Source organism: Bipolaris sorokiniana (genome assembly GCF_000338995.1).
Source record: "Bipolaris sorokiniana ND90Pr unplaced genomic scaffold COCSAscaffold_13, whole genome shotgun sequence".
Lineage (NCBI taxonomy): Eukaryota > Fungi > Ascomycota > Dothideomycetes > Pleosporales > Pleosporaceae > Bipolaris > Bipolaris sorokiniana.
Genome location: NW_006911907.1, coordinates 168,209 through 186,556, shown reverse-complemented (window position 1 = coordinate 186,556; position 18,348 = coordinate 168,209). Strand labels below are relative to the sequence as shown.

The 18,348-nt window shown below is 50.6% G+C and overlaps 7 protein-coding genes across 7 annotated transcripts; 3 read left to right on the top strand and 4 right to left on the bottom strand.

The window, feature by feature from the left end:
- The first annotated feature begins 47 nt into the window (after positions 1-47).
- COCSADRAFT_235998 (uncharacterized protein) lies at positions 48-2,717 on the top strand. Its single transcript, XM_007705000.1, has 2 exons — positions 48-1,767; positions 1,833-2,717. Exons 1-2 carry the CDS (start codon positions 175-177, stop codon positions 2,595-2,597), a joined length of 2,358 nt encoding a protein of 785 aa, XP_007703190.1. The 5' UTR covers positions 48-174; the 3' UTR covers positions 2,598-2,717.
- Positions 2,718-2,745: 28 nt separating this feature from the next.
- On the bottom strand, positions 2,746-3,773 carry COCSADRAFT_98312 (uncharacterized protein; the record flags this gene model as incomplete). Its single annotated transcript, XM_007704999.1, has 3 exons — positions 2,746-3,156; positions 3,233-3,543; positions 3,725-3,773. 3 exons carry the CDS (start codon positions 3,771-3,773, stop codon positions 2,746-2,748), a joined length of 771 nt encoding a protein of 256 aa, XP_007703189.1.
- A 788-nt stretch (positions 3,774-4,561) lies between these two features.
- On the bottom strand, positions 4,562-6,542 carry COCSADRAFT_148957 (uncharacterized protein). The gene is made up of 3 exons (XM_007704998.1): positions 6,141-6,542; positions 5,518-6,027; positions 4,562-5,465 (listed from the first exon to the last, which is right to left on the bottom strand). The coding sequence occupies exons 1-3, from the start codon at positions 6,336-6,338 to the stop codon at positions 4,590-4,592; spliced, it is 1,584 nt and encodes a 527-aa protein (XP_007703188.1). The 5' UTR covers positions 6,339-6,542; the 3' UTR covers positions 4,562-4,589.
- Positions 6,543-6,879: 337 nt separating this feature from the next.
- On the bottom strand, positions 6,880-8,364 carry COCSADRAFT_39515 (uncharacterized protein). The gene is made up of 2 exons (XM_007704862.1): positions 7,985-8,364; positions 6,880-7,935 (listed from the first exon to the last, which is right to left on the bottom strand). Exons 1-2 carry the CDS (start codon positions 8,217-8,219, stop codon positions 7,001-7,003), a joined length of 1,170 nt encoding a protein of 389 aa, XP_007703052.1. The 5' UTR covers positions 8,220-8,364; the 3' UTR covers positions 6,880-7,000.
- Positions 8,365-8,889: 525 nt separating this feature from the next.
- On the top strand, positions 8,890-12,846 carry COCSADRAFT_39514 (uncharacterized protein). The gene is made up of 3 exons (XM_007704861.1): positions 8,890-9,233; positions 9,301-11,090; positions 11,141-12,846. Exons 1-3 carry the CDS (start codon positions 9,062-9,064, stop codon positions 12,521-12,523), a joined length of 3,345 nt encoding a protein of 1,114 aa, XP_007703051.1. The 5' UTR covers positions 8,890-9,061; the 3' UTR covers positions 12,524-12,846.
- Positions 12,847-13,189: 343 nt separating this feature from the next.
- On the top strand, positions 13,190-15,429 carry COCSADRAFT_39513 (uncharacterized protein). The gene is made up of 3 exons (XM_007704860.1): positions 13,190-13,664; positions 13,724-14,742; positions 14,799-15,429. The coding sequence occupies exons 1-3, from the start codon at positions 13,461-13,463 to the stop codon at positions 15,238-15,240; spliced, it is 1,665 nt and encodes a 554-aa protein (XP_007703050.1). The 5' UTR covers positions 13,190-13,460; the 3' UTR covers positions 15,241-15,429.
- A 642-nt stretch (positions 15,430-16,071) lies between these two features.
- Positions 16,072-17,666, bottom strand: COCSADRAFT_344834 (uncharacterized protein; the record flags this gene model as incomplete). The annotated part of the gene is made up of 4 exons (XM_007704997.1): positions 16,072-16,353; positions 16,429-17,106; positions 17,161-17,306; positions 17,546-17,666. 4 exons carry the CDS (start codon positions 17,664-17,666, stop codon positions 16,072-16,074), a joined length of 1,227 nt encoding a protein of 408 aa, XP_007703187.1.
- Positions 17,667-18,348: the final 682 nt, after the last annotated feature.

The following is an 18,348-nucleotide window of genomic DNA, read 5'->3' as shown; positions in this document are numbered from 1 at the left end:
TGACCTCATACCGACCCACGTCCAAATATCTTTTCTATCCTGCACTCACTGCCTTTGATAACCCCCCCCCCCCCTTTCCTCACATTCACCTGTCACCTGCCCCTCTATTCTGCCCTCTCCGCCCACCCCGCCCATTCCTCTACTACTACATCACACCACTACCACCACCACAATATGGCGCCCACCGACGTCCCGGCGCCCCTCGAGGGCAAGAAGAGGCGCATTGGAGTCATGACTAGCGGAGGAGACGCGCCTGGCATGAACGGTGCAGTACGAGCCGTTGTCCGTACGGCCCTTCACAACAACTGCGAGGCCTACGCCATATACGAGGGCTATGACGGCCTGGTCAAAGGCGGCGACATGATCAAGGAGATGAAGTGGGAAGATGTTCGAGGCTTCCTGTCAGAAGGAGGCACCCTCATCGGAACAGCGAGATGCATGGAGTTTATGCAGCGCGAGGGGCGCCGGACAGCCGCAAAGAACCTGATTATCAAGGGAATCGACGCCCTCATCATCTGCGGTGGCGATGGTTCACTCACCGGTGCAGACAAGTTCCGCGCAGAGTGGCCAGAACTGCTAGACGAGTTGGTCAAAGATAAGCAGCTCACGCCGGAGCAGGTTGAGCCCTTCAAACACCTCAACATTGTCGGTCTCGTCGGCTCCATTGACAATGACTTGTCCATGACCGATGCCACCATTGGTTGCTACACATCACTTGGCCGTATCTGCGAAGCCATTGACTCCGTCGATACTACCGCCGTAAGCCACCAGCGAGCGTTCGTCATCGAGGTCATGGGCCGGCATTGCGGATGGCTTGCCCTTAGTGCTGGTGTTGCAACTGGCGCAGACTTTGTCTTCATCCCAGAGAATCCACCAGAAGAGGGCTGGGAACAAGAAATGTGTCGACAGATCAAGAAGCACAGGCAAATGGGAAAGCGAAAGACGATTGTCGTCGTCGCTGAAGGCGCCATCGATCGCAATCTCAACAAAATCACATCAGAGCACGTCAAGAACGTTCTTGCAAACGATGCAAAGCTCGACACTCGTGTGACTACGCTTGGACACGTCCAACGTGGAGGCACACCATGTGCTTACGATCGTATGCTGTCAACACTCCAAGGTGTTGAAGCAGTAAAGGCAGTCTTGGAAGCTAGCCCCGAAGTGCCCAGCCCTGTCATCTGTATGCAAGAGAATAAGATTGTCCGCCGCCCGCTCCTCGAGGCCGTTGCTCAGACCAAGGAAGTTGCCGTAGCTATCGGAAACAAGGACTTCCACAAGGCTATGCAATTCCGCGACACTGAATTCGAACAGCAATACCAGGCCTACAAGATCACTACAGCAGCCGACCAGCCCGAACTCTTGTTGCCCGAGAACAAGCGCATGCGCGTTGGTATCATTCACGTTGGAGCTCCAGCTGGAGGAATGAACGCAGCTACTCGTGCCGCCGTAGCGCACTGCCTCGCTCGTGGCCACACTCCAGTCGCACTTCACAACGGTTTCCCTGGTATCATCCGCCATCACTCCGATGAGCCAATCGGCGCGGTGCGAGACATCAAGTGGATTGATGCTGAGACTTGGGCATCCAAGGGAGGATCTGAGATTGGCACAAACCGCGGACTTCCTAGTGAGGACCTGGAAACTGTTTCGTTTGTCTTTAAGAAGTACGACATTCAGGCTTTGTTTGTCGTTGGTGGATTCGAGGCGTTTACGGCAGTTTCTGAACTGCGAAAAGCACGCGAACACTACAAGGCGTTCAAGATTCCCATGGTAAGCATTTTCAAACACGAATTTGGGGTTTGTGGCGTATGAAGCATGTACTAACATAAGCTTAGGTTATTCTCCCCGCCACCATCTCAAACAATGTCCCTGGTACCGAGTACTCGATCGGTTCGGATACATGTCTGAATGCCCTCATTCAATATTCTGATGCCTGTCGCCAATCTGCATCCGCAACCCGCCGTCGTGTCTTCGTCATTGAGACACAAGGTGGTGAATCCGGTTACATTGCGACTGTCGCTGGTCTCAGTATTGGAGCGCTAGCAGTGTACACACCAGAAGACGGCATCGACCTCAAGATGCTGGACCGCGATATTGACCACTTGCGTAGTGTATTCGCAAAAGACCAGGGTATCAGCAGATCTGGCAAAGTGATCTTGGTTAACGAAAAGGCATCAAAGACGTACTCTGTACAGATTATTGCACAGATGATTGCCGAAGCTGGCAAAGGCAAGTTCGAATCTCGTCACGGAGTACCTGGTCACTTCCAGCAAGGCACCATCCCCTCTCCAATGGATCGTGTCAGGGCTGTCAGGTTCGCTACCAAGGCCATGCAGCATCTAGAGAGCTATGCTGGTATGTCACCCGATGAAATTGAGGATGATGCCATGTCCATTAGTGTCATTGGTATCAAGGGCAGCAAGTTGCTCTTCTCCCCCATGGAGTCTGTTGAGAAGCGGGAGACCGAGTGGCACCGAAGACGCCCTAAGCATGAGTTCTGGATGGCTCTCAAGGAGACGGTGGATATGCTGTCTGGTAGGCCGCAAGCCCCATCACAGCCTACAGAGATTGATACCCTGGCTGGCCGGCCTGCCAAATAAGTGCGTGGAGATTTCGTCAACTATTAAACGCGTCCTAGAGTACAAAGGCGTATAGAAAGTCTGAAAGGGCTCTTGAGCGAGATGATGATGCTATAATGTAGATTCTAAATTATGATAACGACCTATGCATGCTATAATTATTTCACTACTATTCGTCCTGAAATGCTTTGAGACTGTCATCGTTCCAACTGAGAAACTTGCCACTAAGTTCTTTTCCGCCGCTGACAGCAAGTTTGGCGATGACGTTTCCAGGTTGCTCTGGCTTCAAAAGACCCCCACTGCTCTTCAGCCCGCTAAACTTTTCCCTGTCCTTTTCGCTCATTCGCTCATGGTGCACTTCGCGAATCTCCCGCTGCATCTCCGTATCCACGACACCCGGTCGAATGGAAATGGTAGTAACATCCGGCTCCTCCACCGAAAGCGTCAACGCAAGATGATTCAGCACCGCTTTACCCGCGCCATAGCATCCCCAGCCTTGATACGCTGACACTGCTGCTCCCGAAGAAGTAAGAATGATTCGACCCTTTGTTTTACGCAGTGACGGTAGAGCTGCTTGAATCTACATATCACGTTAGCACTTCATATCTAAAAAAAAAAAAGAACAAGAGACCTAAACCATGAGAATCTCAACATACCAATCCGACCGCACTGAAAACATTAACATCGAACCCCTTCCTCCACTCCTCTACCCCCGCATCCGCTACCTTCTTGACGGGATCCAAAGTTCCATGATTCACAATCACGGCATCCAACCTTCCCCAACGCTCTTGCGCTAGTTCCACGGCGCGTTTGGAGATAGAGGGGTTCGACATGTCACCTGCGAGCACCTCGACGTTTTCGGAACCATACTGGTAGTGCAGCGCATCGAGGGCAGAGTGCGTGCGTGATATGAGGATTAGTTTGTGGGAGCGGGAGAGGAGATGGTGGGCTATTGCTTGGCCGATTCCTATTTTGAACCACGGTTTAGCAAGTGAACAGTCATGGCGTTTGAGTTACGATGAGGGTGGTTTTGGTGGATAGTATGTTGGGATTGCACGTGCTCTTGACATGCCACTTTGAAAGATAAAAAGGGAAATATTGGGATGGGTGGCTTGGTAGAAAGGCATGGGGGTAGAAGCTTGGCTTACCTCTTGAAGCACCGGTAAGTATAATTACCATTTCCTTTGATTCGCTCATCTTGGAGGGTGTTTCAGGACTAGTGTGCTGTCAGGGTGTGTGGCAGGGTGAGGTGGAAAAGTTGGGTGAGTAGATGGGGTGACGTCATCTTAGTCATCCTATACTGACATTTTTCAAATGATTTCGTGGTCCCAGTTACTGCACGAGAATAAAACGTATGACTAGTCTAACTTCAGGATACCGCAGCAAGGCTTGTATCAGTGGCTAATATGAGGACTAAGTTATGCTGAGTAATTAATTGTTTCATGCACTGTTGGTGTGCCAAGACATAATCACGTGACTTGTATAGATCTAGCAAAAATCAATCATAAAAACATACGACAGCGGGGATTCGCCAGTGGTCACCCACCTGACTACTAATCCGCCGGTAAACTGCTTATATATGCCAGATCGGACGGGATGGCTAGGTCTCAATTTCTGGTGGTCGTATGTATCAGAATATTGAATTTTCTTGTCTTATATTTTCACAAAATTAGTTAAGGCTACATCTGATTGTCGGGAAAGCTCACGTGACGCTATCTATATCAGGGCTCACATGATAGTATCGTTAACCCATACCTAGCTCAGCATTACCATACGGATAGAATAACCACATCCTTACCATGCTTTCGTACGTCCTAGGTATAGGGTTGGTAAGAACCTTTGAAAAAGCAGGGGGAAATATAAGCGATATTGAGACATATATTCGTGCGCAGTGCTATGTATAGAAGGGTATAGGCGCAGAGTTCGTTTCTCGCAATTATGCAGGAGGGATCAATACCTCTCATGATTCTACGTTACCATTCCAAGGGTCTTTGCTTCGTGAAATGTTCTCCCTTACATACTAGCCTTTCCACGACTTTCAAACGGTAGGACAAGAACTAGCAGCCCAGCGGCAATGAAAAGCGCCCCAGACACATACACCGGTATACTCGTTTCCAGGTCCGCAAACATAGCCACAATAGGAGCCATGATACCAAAAATCCTATTCGCACTCGCAGTGATAGCATTGCCCGTGCCCCGATCCTTTGTTGGGAAGATCTCCGGAGTGTAAGCGTACAAAACGGCATACATAATGTTGCTCATGAAATTGTATGCGCAGTTCCAGCCGAGCAGGCTATCCGAAGTGAGAGCGGTAGTGGAGCAAAGCAAGAAGACGCCCGTGAGCACCGTGGATGTAGCCAAAGTACCTTTGCGGCCAATCAAAGGTGTTTCAACCAAGACACCGCCGAGGATGCAGCCTGGGACGCCCAGAACAGCGATTATCAGACTGTTGCGGTATGTGATGTATGTCGAGCCGTCGCCAAAGTCTACGCCTCGAGTTGCTTGGATGTAGGGTAAGAAGGCGTTGTAAAGAGGGTATCCGAGGCCAATAAAGGCCCAGACTATGGTTATGACGCTGGTAGAAAAGGCGAGCCTTTTTGTGGCGAAAAGAGCCTTGACATGCGAACTATCCAGCTTCTGGAGGTTTCGATTGATTACGGCTGCTGCGGTGATTTGTTGCTGAGCGACTCCTGGCTGTGCAACGAGGTTGCAGTCTTCTAAATCTTGAACTGTTAACGGGGATGTTTTGCCATTGCGACGGGCGACTTCATGAACCACTTCAACGGTCTTTTTGTCTTCACCTTTGCCCATGAGGTATTTTGGTGACTCGAAGATGGTGAAGAAGATGAAACGTATAGCAAACATGATCAATGCTGTGCCGCCCATGACCTGATTTTCGATGTGAGTTTCTACTCATAAATGGTTGTAAAGTCTTACTTACAAGCACGAAATACCGCCAACCCATGTTTTCTCCTTTTGTACATGTATCCTCCGTCTGTTGACATGTCAAGTTTCCAAGCAACGGCCATGCCACAAGCGTAGCAAAAACCTGTGCTAGCGACCAGTATATTGAGAGTATCGTAAGTAAGTACTGATGAGATCCTGGTAGAAATTCCAAGAAGATGGCAGAGTCGACGGGGAGATTTCCACCAACGCCAACAGACCAGAGCGCAGCAAACGTGCTAATGGCAGCAAAATTGGGACTGCCAGCCGCCACCATACCAAAAACCGCAGTGATACCAATAGTGAGGTTGAAAGCCCATCGTCTACCAAAGATGTCGCAGCCGAAACCCCAGAATACGGCGCCGAACAAGAGACCAATGTTTTGGGACAAGGTTAGAAAAGGTGGCCGATTAGGTCTGAACTCGTTGCTAACAGGGGTGAAGATGAGCGACGTCACAATAGGCCATAGGTTGTCCATTGCCCATCCGAATCCGATGACAACAAAGAGCTATAGTCAGAATTAACGATTTTGAGCGACAGGCGAGCTCATATATAATTCACGAGATGTGAGTATAGAGATACGGCTAAATGGGAATTGGACGCGCGCTATGGGAGACTGACCTGCCATTGGTATCGTCCCATACCTATATCCTGGACTGCTTTGTTCAGCACTTTTGCCTTGGCCTCGTATACAGGGTCCAACGATCCATCCTCAAGAACACTGACGGGTGTTGCTTCATCTCTCGCTGTGTGTTGTATTGTAGGGTTTTTATGGTCGTCCGCCCCATGTGCACTTTCTGTTGCTGTTGCCTCCGCCATTACCTTATTTCAAATGGTGAAAGGACGGAAATCTTTGGCTGAGCAATTTCTAATTTCGTGTTTACGGTTGACAGAGTTGATCAGGTTTGTAATGAAAGAGGATAGCGCCAGGGTAGGGTGGGTGCTGGCAGTTGCGAACGTCCTGTGCAACCGGACTATTCTGGTGAGACTGCATATAAGGCGATAGACGCCAGTGATATTCATCACGCAATCAGCCTCTTTGTTTACGCGATGCAGCCACACAGTCGGATAAGGCGACCTTGCATGTGGGGTACACGAACCTTGGGTTGACGTCGTATACGAAGACTAATTCTATGCCTTTAGCTACCTACATATACTCGTCATAGAACACAGAGCCATTGCTGTAGATCTTATGCAAATTGAGATGGACAGCGATATGCCATATACTGTGAATCTAACTTTCGGCAAGCTCTGCATTGCATATGGGGTGATGGTGTGAAGGCCGGGGTTCGGTTGAGTGACTAATGTGGTGATTTAGCCTAGATGACGTAATATCACTCTCACAGCCATTCAAGGATAGTGGGGTTTGGTCAAAAAGTCATTATTTGTTTACAGAATATGTCCATGCCATACTGATTGCTGAATGTATCCTCATAAGCATCTGCGCATCTCAGCATGATTAGGGAGCTCAGAATTACCGCCTACTTCCATAACTTGCTCAGACTAGTAGCCTTGTCGTCATGCTTGTTCAGCACCTTGGCCGTCGCCAGGTCAAAGTCCTCCTGTGTGACGTGCACTCTCCTCTCCCTGAGGGCATACATACCAGCCTCAGTACAGACACCCTTCAACTCAGCACCAGAGCATCCATTCATCTTTTCCGCAATCTTTGTGAGATTGATTCCACGTGTCAAGTTCATGCTCCTTGAGTGAATTCGCAGAATATCAGCACGCGCTTCGACGGTTGGTGGTGGAAATTCGATCTTCCGGTCAATGCGACCAGGTCGTAACAGGGCGGGGTCGAGGATGTCAAGTCGATTGGTTGCCATGATGATCTTGATGTTCTTAGTCGGCTCAAAACCATCCAACTGGTTCAACAGCTCCAACATAGTCCGCTGCACCTCTGAATCACCGCCAGAGCTTCCCTCAACACGACTTGATCCAATACTGTCGATTTCGTCCATGAAGATGATGCTAGGAGCGTGCTCTCGAGCCATGACGAACAGTTCTCGGACCATGCGACTACCCTCACCGATGTACTTTTGGACCAACTCGCTACCAGATACTCGAATGAACTTGCAGTCGGCGTGATGCGCAACAGCACGCGCAAGCAGCGTCTTTCCAGTTCCAGGGGGTCCGTATAACAAAACACCCTTGGGTTGGGCAATACCGAGTGATTCGAAGAGTTCGGGATGTTGCAGACCAAGCTCGATGACCTCCTTGATTTCCTTGATCTGCTGGTCCAAACCACCAATCATGTCGTATGTACTGTCAGGCACCTTTTCAACCATCATGAGCGAGACAAGCGGGTCGACCGAAGACGGAAGTAGTTTTTCGAGCTTGTACGAATCGCTGAGTAAGGTGACGCGTTTGCCAGCGGTGAGCTTGGTGATGTCGACACTGTCGGCAACATCGACGACTGGATGGGTTAGCATTGGAGCTTCACGTAGCGTGTTGTGGGCAAATACCGTATTTGCCCTCGGGATGCACCTTCACCAGCACCTTCTTGGTGCCCATGACCTTGACCACTTCGCCAACATAGGACCCCGGTTGCTGAAGCAGGCCCAGCTCTTCGCGCAGTAACCGCACTCTTGAGTTGTAGTCGTTGCGTTGGGCCTCGAGTCGTCGTAGCTTTGCCTGGCCTTGTATGATCTCGAGCTTCATCGCCTCGATCTTGTTGTGGAAGAAGGTGTCGAGCGCCATGGCTGTGGCGGGCGCCGTCGGCGATGTTCCGTTGGCAGGGAGAGGGGCGGTACTGGACAAGTCTCTGGAGAGAGATGGAGAGCCACAAGATAAGTGGACGGTAGAGAGTGAATATGGATATGTGGTGGGGACGGCGGTGGTGATGGGAATAGCAATGACACAGCCGTGGGTGATTGTTGGACTGGCTCGGACATTGACACGCCCGTCCCACTGGAAGCTTCCGAAGCTGCGATGCACGGATTAATGGTTTGGCCGTGGGCGAGCGCCTGCGCCACATGTTGAGGCGCTATGTTGATAGGGATGCCCCGCCGCGGCCGGGGCCACTGCTGCCGTTGCCGCGGCACCGCCACAGATGCAGACGGGTGGGGAGCTGGGTAGCAAAAGGCATAGCCAGAAGATGCTACAGATAGGGCCCCATTAATGTGCCGTCATCACAAGAGCTGGTCGGTTTTGCGTGCAGCATAGTGAACCGGTTGCAGCGCGTGAGCCGGCTTTATCGGCAGTGAGACAGGACCCGCAGAAGATGCCATGACTATCTGATGTAGTGGTGTGGTGCTGAGTGGGTGAGGCGGCCGCTTGCACATGATGGCTGGTCATCTGCCTGCGGCTTCCGCCCACACCTCAGCAGATGCGGGCACGGCAAAGACGGACATGCCTCTCGTCCCTTCTTTGATCGCTGGCATTGCACGGCGGCAGGCTAGAGTGACTCGTGCGCATAAACACAAGGCCTGAGCCTGAGCCGGGGCCATTCTAAGTTTCCACTCTGCCCAAAACAAGGCCGGGCTGCAGATAGCCTGCCAGCTCTTTTTCTCTGGCTCTCTGTGAGCATCCATCGCACCGCCATGGAGGACCGCACTCCCAACAGCGGCGACGCCAAACCCTCCCTAGAGACATCTCGTCGGAGCAGCACCCAAGGCACCACCACGGCCAGCGACGCGCCCACCCAAACTGCCATGGCTGAGGAATCCGCGCGCAGGCGATCCCAAGCTGCCATGATGCAGCCTTCGGGCTATGGTAAGACTCATAGATAAAGACCAGGAGCAACAACAACACCAATGCCAACATGCTAACGCGGCCACAGGCACCATCTCCGCTGGCAAAGACAGCAAAGACCGTCGTCCGCAAAATCCACCCGTCTCAGAAGGCTCCGCTAAGCCCAAGAAGCCCCCAATGACGCGCCGCACAACGTCGTCCAAATGGCCGCAGAAGGGGCAAGAATTCAGTGTCGACGACGCCGAGGAGGAAGTCGAGCTCGACCAGGCCCAGCAAGACCAGCAAAAGAAACAACGACAGACATTGCGCCGCAAATCCTCAACTGTCCGACGCAGAACCGCTGCGCAGCCGGTGACCCTGACCACGATAGACTCTACAGAAGACGACGAGCCTGAGCAAGACAGCACGGGACTAGCAACCGGTACGGATGCAGACACAACACCCGTCTCCTCGAGTGAAGAGACGGTGCAAGCAGAAGAGGAAAGCGGAGGCGCCGACGACGACGAACTGAGCGACGCGGAGAGCTTCACCCTACGCGATCGTCAGGATGCAATCAACGTGACACATCCCTTTGGTATCAGGATTTGGAAGCCCGCCCTCTACAAAAAGGGTCGGTCTGTCCAGCGCAATGCAGAGGCCGACATCCACTCATCGCCAGGCCTCTACGTCAGTAGGTGGTTGCTCCTGTTCAATCTTTTCTGGACGCTAGTCTTTGGCTGGTGGCTGGCAATCGTGGCGAGTGCCGGAGGTCTGCTGTGTGCTCTGCTCGGCTTCAACGAAAGCTGCAAAGAGTACTCGCGTCTCCTTTTCCACCTTGCCTCATATCTATTTTATCCCTTTGGCAAATATGTCAAGCTCATGCAGGACGAGGCCTATATTGACGAAGACGAAGGTGAGGGTCGCAGCATTAGCGAATATGAGCAGTGGCAGAGCGGTGACATTGAAGAAGGACGTCTTTTCTTTGGCCCCACCAACGGTGGTGAGAGCTCGCTCATCGGGCGTAGACGCAACAGTGTCGACTCTGCTGGCAGTGAGACCATGAGTCTGCTTGGAAGACACGGCCGTGGTAATGTGAACCATACTGACACAGCCACCACTAAACGGAGGCTTTTTGGTCGCGGTAAATGGACCCTTGGTCGAGTCATCTTTTTCCTCTTCTTCTACGGCATCTTGATGCCTTCGCTCTTTTTTGTCTCGACTCTGTGCTGGTTTCTTGTCTTTACAATCCCCATGGGTAAAACCACGCTGCTCTTATTGGATCACTTGCGCCGTCACCCTCTGGCTCTCTCGTTTCACTCGGACAATGGCAACGTGCGCCGTCCCGGAGAGTCATCTTCTATCCTGCTCTGCACCTATCGAGCAGTCGGCATCAAGTACTGGAAATACACGATTGACGGCACAAACATTTTTCTCATCAATCTCCTCGGCTTGGTCGCTTTTACCATCTTTGACTACTTTGTCTTGGCAGAAGCCATGGAGCTCAAGTTCTGGTTGACGGACCAGTTTCTGCTCTTCACGCTTGCATTATTGTCCATTATTCCATTGGCATATTTCATTGGGCAAGCAGTGGCCTCCATCTCAGCTCAATCATCTATGGGGGTCGGTGCAACCATCAACGCCTTCTTCTCGACCGTTGTCGAGGTTTTCCTCTACTGTGTGGCGCTGAATCAGGGAAAGGCACAACTTGTCGAGGGAAGCATTATTGGCAGTATCTTCGCCGGTATTCTGTTTCTTCCAGGCTTGTCCATGTGTTTCGGAGCACTGAAACGCAAGACCCAGCGGTTCAACGTGCGGTCGGCTGGTGTGACATCAACTATGCTTTTGTTTGCCGTCATTGGCGCTTTTGGACCCACATTGTTCTACCAGATCTACGGAAGTGTAAGGATTGCATTCTTACTTTTGAAAAGGCCTCTGCTAACTGATATCAGCATGAACTCAACTGTCACCAGTGTGTTAAACCTCATTCCTCTGCTCCCTTGGAGCGAGACTGCCGCAGATGCTACTACTCGCAAACACCAGCACTTCACGACCGGTTCTACAATGAAGCTGTCAAGCCATATACCTGGTTTTCAGCTGCATTGCTGTTTTTCTCCTACATCATCGGTCTATTGTTTACTCTCCGAACTCATGCCGCCACAATCTGGACGGAGCCAGATGCTCAAGAGAAGAAGTTTTTGGAGATGAGCGCGAGCAGTCTCAGTCAGAGTGGCCATGGAGACTTCCCCCATTCCTCTTTTACGAGGCAAGCGACCGGGCATTCCGTCAATCGCGCGCATGTGCGTGACAGTCAGTTGTACAAGCGCATGGTTAGTCAAACTCTACAAGAGGTTGGCATTGGACCAGAGCAATCCACATCAAGTGGCAGGCGACCAAGCTCAAAAGCAGACAGCAACACCCCCCACCAGGTACCCCCCAAGGATGGTCAAACAAATGTGCACCACTCTTTCCACGTCGAAGGCCTTACGGACGATGCTGCGGAATCGCTAGCACGCCAGATCACTGAGATTGCTGCAACAACAACGGCTCTGGCCACACGTGATGTTACCAAGACCCCTCGTAAAGTTGCGCAACTTGCTCACACAAACAGCAAAGGGCACGCAGATCGGCCTGCTCATACTCGCGCCAACACCGAGGTAGCTCACGAAGAGGGCGAGACGGCGCCTGGGCATACTTCTGGAGGGCACGATGCACCAAACTGGAGTCGTCAAAAGAGCGCTGCCATTTTGCTGACAGCGACTGTTGCATACGCAATTATCGCCGAGATTCTTGTCAACACGGTCGACGGGGTGCTGGAAGGATCTGATATTGACGAAAAGTTCCTGGGCATCACCTTGTTTGCGTTGGTGCCAAACACGACCGAGTTTTTGAACGCTATTTCGTTTGCGATGAACGGCAACATTGCGCTTTCCATGGAAATTGGATCTGCATATGCTCTGCAAGTTTGTTTGTTGCAGATCCCGGCTCTGGTTTTCTACAGCGCCATGCACAGCGGATACATTCCAGCGGACGAAGTGGCAAACCAGTCATTCACACTCATCTTTCCCCAATGGGACATGATTACCGTTATTCTATGCGTGTTCCTTTTGTCGTACATGTACGGTGAAGGAAAGAGCAACTACTTCAAGGGATCGATCTTGATTCTGTCGTACCTGGTGGTGATTGCTGGCTTCTATCTTTCTGGCTTCAATGATTTCGAGAGGATGGGAGTTGATCCGAAGGACACACTAGCGCTTGGCGGACTGGTGGAGCAACAGGTGCAGTCCATGACGTTCAAGACGCCTGGGCGTGGCAGGAGTGGCATCGCCTACTAGGCGAGCATGGTGTTGTGAATAAGGACTTGTTTTTTAACTGTATCAACAGTGTGTCGCGGGGATGGATGAGTGGGCATACATGGTAGCAGAGCGCAGGCGTTTATGGTGATGGAGTTTGAATGGAGTTTGAATGGTAGATACAAAATATGTAATGCAACGGTAGTATCCAAGCTGGTTAGAGCATGAAACGAGGATATATATGGACGTAGGCACAGGTGAAACTGTTGACGGTTGGCTAGCGGAGCATTCTTTACGGCAAGATGCATTACCGAGACAGGAATGCATGTGTGCATGGCGATGCGGGAATAAAGCGATTGATCCAAGTGAACTCAGTGACGTACAGTCGAGTCGGTCCGAAGCACTGGGCGGTAGAGCAACTCAGCCATAGGGCTTACGACTGCATCGGAGCCACTGGAAGGCCATGATAGGGTTGTAATCGTCGTATAGGCCCGTGAACATGCCAGACGAGTGGTTGAGAGAAGCGCGGAACAAAAGTTGCTGCAGCCGTAGCCAAACAGCGTCGACTAGACCGAGTTTCAGAGTCGGAGCGTATGGCGGACGCAGACGAGCAGGAGTGGGTCCGTAGCGTCAGCGGGTCTGGGGGAGAGGAGAGCGGGGGTTATGGTCATCGTCTGCCGCGCCTCTCCGCCAGTTCTTGTGTCGTCTCGTCTGGCTTCAGCCATATCTGCGCACCTACACTCTTACATTGACACACATCAAACCACTTGTGCTTGCCGCCGCCTCCTGTCGCACCAACCATGTCAGCTGTTGGGCGCGAGCACTGTCTTATCGTTTAGCTTGTCGCTCTGTAGTGCGGCAACTCTTTTTTGGGAGCGCGTCAATTCAAGCCACCATACTCATACATTTATATACATATCCACACATGGGTTCATCGGCGCTCGTGTGCTATTAATTCACAACAGGCATGCGCTCCAACATGTCGCCTGCGCGCCTGCACCGGCTGTCGTGGCAGTTGGCCTGCCTCTTGTTCGCTACCTCCGCCACGGCCACCATCTCACCCTCCAACACCTCGACTGCGCGTCCGGGCTGGGGAGATGGCACTCTACCACTCGCCCGTGCCGAATCAAACGGGCGCAAAATTGCCAACGTTATCCCCTTGACCCAGGAAGCAGTGAATTCGGTTCGTCGCGGCTAGGTACAAGATCTCATCCAAGTACTTGCACTGACATGGACTACCAGGTCAAGGGCAACCTATACAACACAAATTTCTCCAATGTCGCCAACATCACTGCTGACGAGATCGCATACATCAGTTGCAACCCCAGCGACTACAACGGTTTCGACAATGCCCAATCCGTCTTCGAGCAGGCTTATCGACAAGCCAACATTTCGGCTGCCATCCTCTACAGCACCGCCACCGACTATTGTGATTATGACCAGGATGACTCTCAACAAACGGTGCAGCAATTTGCTGTCTATTCCATGACGAGCAAAACTGATTCCGCTTTTGTACTCGACGCTATTGACGACCTGCCCGCACACATGAAATACTTCGTCCATGTTCAAGGCCGGTCCAATGACGACAACGGCAATGGAGGCGGCAACCCAAACCAGACACAGAGCCCATTAGGCCCTTCACCCTCGACTGCTGTCGCTATGATCATTCTGTACAGCATTACGGGTATCATCACAGCTCTATTCCTCGTCATCATCATCACGGGCGCGGTAAGAGCGCATCGTCACCCTGAGCGATACGGACCCCGGAACGTCCTTGGGCGACCCAGACAAAGCAGAGCAAGGGGACTCGGAAGAGCTATTCTCGACACTATTCCCATTGTAAAATTTGGCGAAAGAGAGCAGACAAAGTCTACTGATGTGGAACTAGGACCGGCAGCTGGGGCGAGAGATTTGAACGGAGCGAACGCGACAAGCGACGGACACGCAAACCCTCCAACGACCGCTGATCAGCGCAGCCAAGCGCAGCCACTAGGTACGGAGCAGGTGACGGGGGCGCCACAGGAAGCGACCCCCGCGGAGATTGAGCAACATCAGTCAGGTATAGCACCTGCACAACCTATTGTTGCGGCCGCATCTACGGGTACAGAGAACGCTTCATCTGACGAAAGTCTGGGTTGCTCCATTTGTACAGAGGATTTTGAGAAGGGTCAAGATCTTCGCGTTCTCCCATGCAATCACAAGTTCCACCCAGAATGTGTAGATCCATGGCTATTGAACGTATCTGGTACTTGTCCATTATGGTAATTCAGTCCCTTATCTTACTATTCGCTGTATCAAGCCCACTAACACTCCGCAGTCGCGTCGATCTCCGACCCGTTGATTCCCATGGTTCTTCTGCCTCCCATGGTCAGGACCAACTTGCTCCACCTCTAAACCCCGATGCTGAAACATCGCATCGCCGACGCACCGCAATCCGTGATATTTTGTTGTTCCGCCATTTACCAAATTCATCAGCTGAAGAGCGAATTGGCGCCCTAAGGCGGCTTAGAGAGCAGCGAAGAAACCAAAGTGGCGATCTCCCTGGAGAGAGTACAAGTCCAAGTGTGGAGAACGTAGCCAACACAAGAGACAGAAGAAGTAGGAGAATCAGCGCACGACTAAGTGACGCTTTTGGAGCTCGAGCCCGAAGAGAACGAGGGGATGCAAGCCCTGCGCAGAGGAATTCAGCTATAGTGCCACCGACAGGCAATACACCAACGCCGGGTAACAACGAGGCGCACAATACTTCCAACACGTAGCGTTTGAATATATTTTTTTCAATTGATTTGGAATCTATGTCTTTTTTTGATTTCTTTACACAAAGAATAAGCAAATTGACGCTTGGAAAAGCAAGGGACTGCACATACCGAAGGACTTTTGAATCTTGAAAAGGCTGAAAGTCTATCATGTAGATTACTGTAATATCTCAATGTAAAATTAAGAGTTGGAATTAATTACTCATTCATCTAGTGTATATGAGTCAACTTCGTAGTGCTGACACTTTATGCGAACTGATATATGCTTTAGCCGAAGATGACTTTATTATTTCTTATGAGTATAGTAGTAACTAAAACGAGGAAACGCTGTATAATGAGGAAATCGAATCGGCATTATGGCATTCAATGAAACAAAGTCAATGCTTTCATCGGCCCTTTCCTACAAGATCACATACCTCGCGACACCCCTGCTAGCGGGCCCTCTACATGCTGCGTCCGTAAATTCGGTGAAATCGTGGATGTGTGGTTGAGATCAGCGTCGGGCCTTGACATTGTATCTCTCTATCTTACCTCGGTGGACAAGCCTATCCTACCTCGACCCATTTTCCAGCCTAATGATAGTACAGCGCTATCCCGACTATTAGACCCTAGCACATACGACTATCCTTCTCTCATAGTAGCAATAAATATCTAGAAAATGCTAGATAAGAGTCATTCAAGTGCTCATATCACTCAGCTGCGCCTGGCATCTTCCTCTTTTTCTTGCAATTGGATATTCGAAAACTGGATTCTTTCTTGAGAATTATCTCGTCATGAAAAAAATCGTAATCAATATCAACAGTCCAAACTTAATCAAACAAGTACCCTGCCAACTCAAGGAGCTTCTCGCAGCTCCGCTTCAATAACGCTCTCCGCAACACCCGGGAAGTTGTAGAATCCCACCAATCTATATCCAGCCTTCTCCAATACCCCCTCCCATTCTACCCTAGTTCTCTCCCGCACAGCAAGATGTGCCAACATCATCATATCCGCCGCCGTTTCCGCGATAGTGGGCTCCTCCTCCGAAACCACAATCTCAACCAGTAAAACCTGGGAATACCCAGACTTGAGCGCAGGCCTCAGATTCTCAAGGATCTTGATTCCCTCTTCGTCGGTCTAGTCATGAAGGACAGAATGAAGCGAGTACGCCCTTGCAGCCTTGATTGGCTGAGGAGTAAGGAAGTCGTATACCTGCAACTCAAAGGGTAGCTTGTCTTGATTTGAAACACTAGCAATAATAGGCTCTCGATCTTGGAGAACAATCTTCCCGGGATGTGCCTTGTGTTCTGCTATGAACTGCTGAACATCGCGGCCACGCCCACCCCCAATATCTACAAGCAGCGTTTCACTGGCGTCCTTATCGAAGCCCTCAATGAGATAGGCCGCTACTGGATAGAAGCCTACGCTGTACCAATTCGGTTTCCCGGCCCGGTACGCTGACATGAAGTTGTCGAACTCATCGAGATGCGGGGGCGTGGCTCCCAACCACGGGAAAAACGGCAGCTCTGTACCGTGTGCAGCCTGGAATGGACCGTTTGTGCCGGGGTTTGGTATTCTGTAGCCCATCTCTTTGAAGAAGGTAGGAAAGCAGTTGAAGCTCGGCCTGGCGACATCGTAGCAAAAATCGATGCTTTTCTGGAAGTTCTCCGCTGCGAGTCCGTCACTGAGGGGTGTTCCGAGGAACTTTTCATTCGAGAATGTGAGAAGCTTCATGGAAACTAGGTGGTGTGGGATTCTTTGGAGCAGCGATGTATCGACTCCTGTCTTTTGGGTAAGATTGTCGATGCTACTGCCGGTCTCGCCTGCATCTTTCAGGTATTGGAATAGTCCAAGCTGAACAGCCAACTTGCAGTGTGCTGACAGAGCGGGCTACAGTACTGATCAGCAAAGCCAGTAGAATTTCGAATAGCATTGCTAGTTTACCTCAGACCAGAAGCTTCTCCGCAAAAACTCACTTGGGATTTCAAGTGCTGCTAACAGATCTCTGCCTAACTCGATGAGATCTTCTCGCAAACCAATGTCCTCGCGTTGGTAATCCTTGCCAGCCGCTACAATGCGTTCGAGAATGACTGGAAGTGTTTTCGATATGTCTTCTATGTTTGATGCAGACTTTTGATTCTAAGAAGGAGTGGTTTTTAGACTTGAAGCTGATCTCAACTACATATTGTGTGCCCATAAGTGGAGGGCTTTAAAATCCTGAGACCCACAACTCTATGATCTCGTGTACATGCCTGTAGCTCAATTGTGTATTGTGGCTGACAGGATCAATCCTTTAAGGATTTGCGATTAGTGTTCGACCATCACATACAGCTCACAGAAGTGCATGCGTAGGTGCGTATTGACATAGCTTTGCATGCTTGGTCTGACTGGGAGATTTTTTTTTGGCTCGTAACCATATCGTGAACAGGTATAAAACCTAAGAAATGCATGTTGATGCTAAGGAACTTGCTTCGATAAACTGTCTCTGCATCAATTAATAGAGCTGTAGCAACCTCGGCAGTCTTTATAAGAAACGTTTTACAGCGACTATATGACTTATTTGAAGCTTTGGGGACAATCTGTAGTTTACGTTTCAAAGATACTATATCTGAGGTAGCCCATACGGCACAGTAATGGTGAAGTTTTCGCTCTGCTTGCATTTACAAAACGTGCCCATCGCGAAGCTTTAGCAACAAATAAAGGGTAGAATTTACTATCTTTGTGAGTATGCATCACCACTGTTGTCGTTGTTGAATCACTTATATATCTTGGCAGTGGAGTTTCGCCCATACATAGCCGCTCGGGTCATACTGGCCTTCCCAAACCGGGATCTCGTAACGCAGTTTGATCTCCTGAATTCCTTTGTGTGCATACCCGTGCATGTTTGAAGTGACTAGTAATTTTTTGACATTCAGCTTCTATCAATATGAGTGGTTCAAATGTAGTCCTACGAGGTTGGTCGGCGAAAGTTAGCGAGGTCTGGGATAAGTAAATTTGCCAACATGCTGTGCTGTGCCACAATGATGTGGACCTCGAAAGGATTCCCCTCGTTATCTCGGCAATGCGACCAGTGGACCCAGCACAATCTCATTTATTTATTCGAAGTAATCCTTTCTTCAAGGAATAATACTG